The sequence below is a fragment of the Chinchilla lanigera genome, unplaced genomic scaffold (assembly GCF_000276665.1).
Source record: "Chinchilla lanigera isolate Chin_1 unplaced genomic scaffold, ChiLan1.0 scaffold00070, whole genome shotgun sequence".
NCBI classification, from domain to species: domain Eukaryota; kingdom Metazoa; phylum Chordata; class Mammalia; order Rodentia; family Chinchillidae; genus Chinchilla; species Chinchilla lanigera.
Window position 1 is genome coordinate 9208917 of NW_004955471.1, and position 8717 is coordinate 9217633.

At 40.0% G+C, this 8717-nt stretch overlaps 1 protein-coding gene across 7 annotated transcripts in view; it reads right to left on the reverse strand.

Annotated features, from left to right (window-relative positions):
• The window catches only part of Tmem144 (transmembrane protein 144), a 76050-nt gene that overhangs the window by 38119 nt on the left and 29214 nt on the right, over nt 1-8717 (reverse strand). For 6 of the 7 annotated variants that reach the window (XM_013522917.1, XM_013522912.1, XM_013522916.1 and 3 more), the window contains 3 exons: nt 6549-6668; nt 5245-5342; nt 2825-2878 (listed from right to left, as the gene is read on the reverse strand). In XM_013522917.1, coding sequence (XP_013378371.1) covers nt 2825-2878; nt 5245-5342; nt 6549-6668 — 272 coding nt within the window. Of the gene's footprint in view, nt 1-2256; nt 2449-2824; nt 2879-5244; nt 5343-6548; nt 6669-8717 lie in introns of those variants that run through there. The other variant, XM_013522913.1, reaches the window with a different exon arrangement.

An 8717-nucleotide genomic window follows, 5' to 3' on the forward strand; every position in this document is an offset into this window, starting at 1 on the left:
AATTTCCAAATGTGCTTTGTTAATCAGAAAGAGAATTAGAAATCAATGCAATTACATAAAAGAAAGAGGGCAATTGTAATCACCCCACAGCTCGGTTATGTGAATACTTTGCTGAACTTTCTGTTACCTATGTATACAGAAGATAAATGTTTTCAGGAATTAAAAAAACCTCCCCTTTAAGGTTTTAAGAATCTATCGAGCTGTCTAGTGTCCTACAGAAGGACTGATAATATTTTGTTAGTAGCAGTAGTTTTTTTTTTTCACAAAGGTGAACATTAAGTCTGTGAAAGAGCACAGCGACATCCTAGCAAAAAAGTTTTAAGTGTGGATTTCTGAAGCAGTTTCTAAATAATAGATAATGTCATGCTTTCACCCAGCAGTAGCTACTGAGCTATAAATTATGAAAATAGCCTATGGTGTTGGTGTTACTGTAGACAAGCTGATGAAAGTCTGTTGGTAAAAACAGAATCTATATCTAGCTTATCAGTTTAATTCTCAGAAACATATTTCCCCCCAAATAACAAACATCAGATACAAGGGAACATCAGAAGTGTCAAAATTGTCAGCAGATGACCTTACAACCAAAGCAAATCATTAAGTGCTCAAACTAAAGGTGTGCATAGCTCAGGATCGGGCCTGGAAGCTGAGGTTATAGACTTTTAAACATGTAAAATCTGTAACTGTATAAATATGTATTTTTTTGTGATTTGTCTTAGATGTACGTAAATTTTATTATTAAAGTCATTTTTTGTCTTTGTTACTCGTTATTGGTGATACATTAGAAAGTTATTGATTTCCTCGGATTCTGTCTCAAACTTTACCAAGTGATCTTACTGGACTTTTTAAGATTGTCAGCTTATTCTCTTGTAATCAATGCTAACTGCAAGTGGTAATTTTTCATTTTCTTTCCTATAGCTGTCGTGGTTGTTTCTTAGTCATCTCTTACCAAACTGGCTAGAGCTGCAGAAAAAAAAAAATATTGATGGAAAAATCTTTGACTTCCAACTTATTGAGAACTTTTGCTTCAGCTAAGATGTGTGTCTGCTGGGTTGTTCCTGAATTAAATATTAATTGGCCATGATATATTAATCTTAAAAGTTACTTCTCTATTCTTGGTGTGAAGTAGTTTTTAAAAAATATCTTTAGGAAACAAAGCAACTTCCTTTGAACATTCTTTTAAATAACTCTGAAGAATTAGTACTGGACTTACTGGGTAGGGACTCTGTCTTTGAAGGAAGTTTTTACATGAGGATAAGAAGATTTTCAATACAGTATTATTAGTGCATTAGTAACTAAAATGATTTTTCAATGTTTTATAAACAAATCTATTCTTACTTTGTGCTTCTTTACACCTCTCGTAGCAAAAACATCTACAAACATTAACTTATACTCGTCTCTGGTGTCAGCATGTTAAATACCTAATTCCTCAACAGAAATGAATTATAATTTTTGAGGGAAATGAAATATTTGCAGATAGATTTATAACATTTTGGGCATAAAGCTCCTTTTTTTAAACAAAGAACTTCAGTTTAAATAAATGGAAAAATGCTCATGAAGGTAGCTTATGGGTCTATAAAAATTTTAAATTATTCCTGAATACTTAAAAAATCAAAATTCACTTCATATTTTAAACATTTATAAAACCTTATGGTTTATTTAATCTGGGAATCTTACTTGTATTATCAACTTATGCTTTTTCAATTTGAAAACATTTAAAATTAATGATATACTTTAAAATTAAGATTGAATACATTTATTGTCTACAGCCATACCACCCTGAACTTGCCCCATCTCGACTGAATACACTTATTTATTTGTTTATTTATTTAGACAGGGACTTGCTGTGTAATCCAGGCTGACCTCAAACTCCCAGCGATCCTCCTACCTTAGCCTCCCAAGTGCTGGAATTATAGGTGTGTGCCACTACGCCCAGCTAAAACTGAATACTTCTTAAAGATGAGCTAAGAACACATTCATTTTATGGCTCCCAGTGATTCTCAACGTCAGATCTTCTTAGGAGCAAGAATTAGTTGTTATGATGCTGCGTATTTAGACAGAAAGTACTATCTATAAAGCGCAAACATATAGTCTTCAATTGACACTGTCTTTAGTAAAAACTAGTACAAAATTTTATTAACATAAAATCTTCAACTGAAGAATTTTTCGACAGATACAGAGAATTAGGAAAAGTTCTCAAATTTTTTTTTTTTTTTTTTTTTCCCTCCGGTACCGGGAACCGAACTCACGACCTTGCGCTTGCCAGGCAGGCGCTTTTGCCGCTGAGCTAAATCCCCAGCCCCTCAAATATTTTTAATAGAACACACACATGTACTGGAACTATCTGATGGCAATTTAGAAGTCCCACCACCACACTGGAAAGAGACTGACAGCTACATCCGGTGATTTCCTGTAAAGCATCCGGTTGGACGCAAAGGCCTCTGGGAGTCGCTGCCAATATGAAGACAATGCCTCAAATTCCATTTGCCTCAGGGGTTACTTTAAGTCTTGGGCTAAAAAGCCCTTCATCTTATTCATCATCCTGTAACATTTTACAATGTAAAATACAACAAGTCTCTCTCGTACTTTTTTGGGTTATACCCGTTTTTCCACCTGGGTACAGGTGGAAAGAGGCCTTATGTTTCACAGCAATTAGAATAACTCTAGTACTTTCTTTTCAGTTAAGCAATAGGCCTTTTTAATCACTCGAGCTGTCCAGCCCACTCCTGTACTGCCCAGTTTTCAGAAAATAACACAAACATAATGTTAAATACCTTCTTACCTGGATGTATTCTTAGTTCCCAAATTTGCCCTTTCTAATACATACCCGTATTTCCTTAAAAATGAAGACACCCCACAGTGCAGCTATAAATCCTGGACCCTTAAATAAAAATAAAAAGTTTGATTAAATTGAACATTTTCTTATAACTCTACACAAATATTTTCATGGAAAACTACCAATATTCCACATTAAGCTAAATCTCAAGTAACATTAAGTACAGTGTAAACACTTTTTTTTCATTTTTTTCTTCATGGTTTTAATGGTTATTATTTTGATGATGCTATATAATGTTTTGTACCATAGAACTTTTAACTTTCTTTAGCATTAGATAATTTCACAACTAAAGAAATTTTAGCATGTCTGTGGGCCTGAAAAGTAATGTGCGTATGGAAACATCACATATTTCAAAAGAATTTTTAAGTATTACAATTGCAGTGCTACAAAGTATGCTTCACAATAAACACAAAGGAATGCGAAAGGGTAGTTATAAGAAAAGATAAAAAATAAGCAAAGAAGCACAAAAGGAAGTACCGCATGGCTACAAAGACAAGAATGAAATAAAACAGGACGAAGGAAATGAAAAGATAGGAGGAAAATAAAAGATTCTGCAATTTTTGAAAATTCCAAGCTATTTGGTTTTGATAGTTTCTTTTAAACCCACAAGGAAGAAAATGGACTTTGGCCCAGGATGGGCTTTGTGGAGAGCTGCATCCAGTTAGCATCTTTAATGATTCTGCTCCATAACCTGTGGAAACCCTGCAAGGGTTTCAAATAAATGATTCCAAGGCGTTTGCCCCACCACAACTCCAACTAGTCTAAGCGACAGGGTCCACAGAGTCTGATTCCTCTCCAGGCATGGAAGTGAAGCAACACAAATTCTTTACTCTCTGTTTCTCAGCATCTGAGATCCAACATCAAAGGGCCAGGGAAGTGGGTCAAAGGGGCTGCTTTATCAGTGATGTAAAATCCTGAGCCTCAAAGTCCACAGCAAATGAGACCTACCCGGGCCTGTCATACAACACCACGCTGACTCAGGATGGGAGGAAACAGAGGAGGGGATTTAATATTAATGTGACCTCAATTGTGCAAGAATTTTTACTTTCTTTACTGCAAAATCTCGTTTCCCTCCCAAGAATATGGTTGAAGACAGTACACCAGGTATCACTGTCATCTGAAGCTGCCTGACATTCTTGTGTTTTTGAGACAGGTTCTCACCAGGTAGTCCAGACTGGCCTTAAATTTATGATCCTCCTGCCTCAGCCTCCTGGAGTGCTGGGATTACAGGCCTATGTTGCCCAGTGGGTGCTGCCTGATGATTTTCTGAGTATTAGTTTAGACATGGCCTGAGAACTCCGCGAGGAGGAATGTGGGTATAAGAAGCAGTGCTTTGCCAACATTGATGCCAGCATATGTCAGCCTGTGAATGAATGGCTGCTTCAGGGAAAGCAGAGGGAGACAGGAAGCACGTCCGCTATAAGAGATACAACCCACTGCACAAATGGGACGGACGGTCTCCTTTCGTAAATGAGTGCAAATTACACGGAACCCAGTCTTGGAAAACAAGGTGGGCTTGGTCTTATTTCCAGAAGTTAAACGTTTTGACAAGCTGATGTGGCTTTTAGAATTATCACAGGAGACTTGGAGCAGAGGTAACAGGTCCCTTCCTCTGCCAGATGGGCTTTGTCCTTCCCCTCCCCCTCCCCGGCCCTCCCCCTCTTCCTCCCCCTCCTTCCTCTCTCCCCCAACCTCTCCCTCCCCTCCTCCTTCTTTGTTGCTTTTCAGTCGAATGTTAACCGTTTCGATCTGGGATGGAAGACTCGTCTGCAGTGCAACAATATGCACCAAGCAGACCACAAGGGGCTGGAGATCATCCGGGGATTCATCCACCGACCATGTCGGGACTGAGCACACTGTTGAGGGCAGATAGGAAGTGTGGGAAGAGGGCCTAAGTGGGGAGAGTGGGTCACCAGGGGCGGCCTACAGAGGTGTGACTTGTCCTCAGCCTGTCCTAGCGCCCTCCACCCTCCTCCCTCCTCTCCTTTCTCTCTCCTTCCCAGCTGCCATGAGGTGAGTGGCTTTGCTCTGCCTCACCCTGCTGCCATGATGATTCTGCCTTGGACTCAGCTGACCCTGGAAGGAAACCGTGAGCCAAACGCACCTCACCCCCTTTAAGTTTCCCTTCTCAGGCGTTTTGTCACAGTAGTGGAGCACTGACTAGTGCAATGAACAAAGACCTGCCAGGGTTCCTCAGATTCAGCACTGGCAAGCCCATCAACATGAGGGTATGCATGTCCCTTAGCACCTGGGGATGAGGAGCTTAGAGAATGGCCGTTTACCTCCAGCTTTACATTTCACTCCAGAAACAAGCAAACTCCTCTACAGCCTTTTTCCTCTGTAAGATTGCTTCAGAAAAGTAAGATTTGCATTTGAAAAGCACAAATTCAGAGAAACATCTTGGCACTTACAGCGGTGATTATTGGAAAGCTGACCACGGCACTGAGAGAGTGATTGGCTATGAACCAGCAGCAGGTAGCGATGGCCCACAGCACTCCAGACAGGAACCCTGAAACACAGACAGCGAGCTATGTGCCAGTCCAGGAAGGTGGACAGCTGCAACAGACGGGAGATCCACATGCACAGATAAATGCATTCCTATCAGCACTGTGGGCCAGTAGGGAATTTCTGTTTTCAGTACTGGGAATCAAACCCAGGACCTCCCACTTTCCAGGCAGGCACGGTGCCCCTGAGCTATATCCACGGCTCTGATAGTTTCTCTATCTACAAAACCAGACAGTTTCTCTGCTCTTGGCTCTTATGGGTATGATAATCCATCCTTTCCCTTCTCTGACATTAAATAAAGTACCCCAAGTAGCTGTTGAGTGGCAGCTGGGTACTGGAGTGGGGCCTGGGGAAGTCCTGTATCTTCACACTTTTGCCCACACTGTCGCTCTAACCGTAGACACAAAGAGAAGTGAGTGCAGAATGATGCAGGAGCTAAGCGGAAAGAGTCCCGCATCTAAGTGAAAACATCAGCTCAGGTTTTCACAACACTCCAGGTAGGGATTTGGTAAATATCCTGCTCTCTTCTAGATGATAGCCTACAAGCTCCAGTCACTCAGGCATTTAAAGTAAATCTCTAAATAATGCTTTACTTTATATTTCTAAAATTTTACTTATGGACCTATATCCCAAAATTAAATTACAGTAAATCCTAACTGAGAAATTGTTATTATTTTAACTACTTTAATTAGGTTTAATGCCTAATGGTTAAGATCAAAAGCGTGTGCATTTAACCCACTTTCCCAGAGGGCTATAACAATCTCTTGTTACTTTTTCAGGAAACTTCTCCCAATTCTTATTTGTTGACACTTTAGAAAAATTTTTATAAAGTTAAAGAACTATGATTTTTAATATGAATCCATAGATGGTGATAAGAAATAGCAAAGACTGATAATCAAAGCAGAAGAAGTTGTGTCATAAAAAAATCTTAGATTCATGGTTCAATAAATTTTAGATTCTATACTAATGTCCAGCATTTCATATTGTTTCATACTTTTTAAGTACTTCTTATATGTTGATGAACTAAGTCAAAGGAATTAAGAAAATGTTATGCAATTAAGAAAATACATATGCGTACACACACACACACACACACACACACACACACACACAAGATAGCTTTGTTTCCAGAAGACAATTTATTCAAGCTAACTTCTTAGAGGTTGATACATTCACACGGTAATAAGGTTTTTGTAGTGAATATTCTTACCTGGTAAAACTGCCCCAGGATAGAGTTTAGGACTGTTTTTCATGGCTATACAGTACACCAGAAAGTAGACTGTACTTGTAAGAAAGATGCCACTGAAGTGTGCAAAAACATAGTCTAAATCTGAAAATACAGATTATAAAACTGTCAACATTTCAACCATCGAAAGAAAATAAACTCACAAAAGTTAAACTTAAAAGTTAAGAAAACTTTAATCATCTTAATTTTCTACATGAAACTTGCATAGAATTTTAATTAACAGATTTAAAGCCTAGAAATATTAACTACTTACTATAATCAAACCTAGAAAGGTAGCTTTTGCGATCATCTTTGAAAAGCTAAATGAGGAGCAATGAACATAATGCCTCTCTTTTTAATTTTTTTTTTTTTCCAGTACTGGGAATCAAACTCACGACCTTGCGCTTGGCAGGCAGGCGCTGTGCCACTGAGCTAAATCCCCAGCCCCATAATGCCTCTCTTTAAAAACACACATTCAGACCTAATTTTACCAGTGACCATGGCAACTGCAGCAAACACCCAGGTGGACTGCGGTGGAGACTGGGATAAATCATTGAGACGTACCACCTTTACAGATGCACCGATCCATCTGGAAAGCAGTATCTCTGGTGGTGATAGTTACACCAAAGGGTCATTCAGGAAGTTGTGGCAAAGAGGGCTTGATTCAGTTGTGTACTACAAGCCCAGCTCTCAGGAGGAGAAGGATTAATACCACATGAGAGTGGCCCATCTCTGAGAAGCCCTGATTCCAGCGACACTTTGAGCAGATGGCACTCTGGCCACATAAGTGGGTCATTGTGGGCAATCGCAGTGACCACATCCGTCCCAAAGTTTTCGTCAGTGATTTTGACAGAGATGAGTGGCCATGTTTAGGAACGCACACTTGAGGGTCAGGAAATCTGTGTATTATTCTAAAACTTGATTGTACTTCTGAGTCCTAGAGGAGTAATATCCATCTACAGACAGCCACAAAATACAGCAGAATGCAGAGAGCAGAAGCACAGACCACCTGGTGCAAATTCTCTTTCTGCTTCTCACGCACTTTGGGACTTGGGCAAACTGCCCGGTGTCCCCCTGACTCAATTTGCTCAAGTGTAAAGCAAGATGATAAAGTTGCTATGAGGCATAACCAAGTTAGTATTTGCGAAGTCCTCACAACATAGCTCAAGACATATGCGTTTGTTAAATAAGTAAAATAAAAACTAATGCCCTCCTGAATTATCCTTGAATACACTGGAATAAAGAGCACCCCTGACCAATTACATTCAGAGCTGTGGTAAGAACACACCTAAGAACTCACTGTTCTAGTTATTTAAAGAGATCACTGAAGATAATGTTTATTACAAACCAGCACCAAGAGCAACTTCCTCTTGAGCAACGTACCCTGTCTTCCCTGAATCTTGATTCCCTTTGTGGTTACAAGAAACCCTGAGGGCCGAGTTCGCAGCTCCTTCCTAGCGAGTGTGCTAGTGTAAAGCGAGGTTCTCAGACTCCTTCCTCGTTCTTTTTATTTCTTCTCACCTTTCCCTTTTGAAAAATTATCCTACTTTTAGCCTCTCAAATAAAAGGAATAGAAATACAAAAGACTATTCTCATAAAGTCTTGACAGACAGCAGTCAATAAAGGCTCCAGTACTGTACAGGAAGCTGGGAAGAAAGACAGGAGAGACCTGAGGCTTCTACTCCATGCTGACCCGGGCCGTGAGAGTAAAATCCAGACCTCAACCCCCACCCTCTTCATCGTCCTTGCCCTTCTGACTTTCAATCCCAGAACTGCTCTCTTATTGAACCCAGACCATACCCACTTTCTGTACCCTCTCATCTAGAATTTTACTTCATTCATGATTTCATTCCCTTATGAGTGTAACTATGTTTCAGTGTAATTGCAAGCCCCGCCAAGCAAGCCTTTTTCCTTTCCTTTGGAGCCTGTGCAGAACTACCGCATAGAGCGCTGAGTTTACTCCCAAGGTAAATTTTTATCTCTGGAAACTGACATTATCAGGAAGCATTAGGTTGGGGTGTTCAGTGCCACTTTGAGCTGGAAATATAATATCCCCTCACCAGGTGGCTATAGTTTGACCTTTCCTTGATTTAAAAGTACTATGTACTAGGGGCTGGGGATTTAGCTCAGTGGCACAGCGCCTGCCTGGCAAGC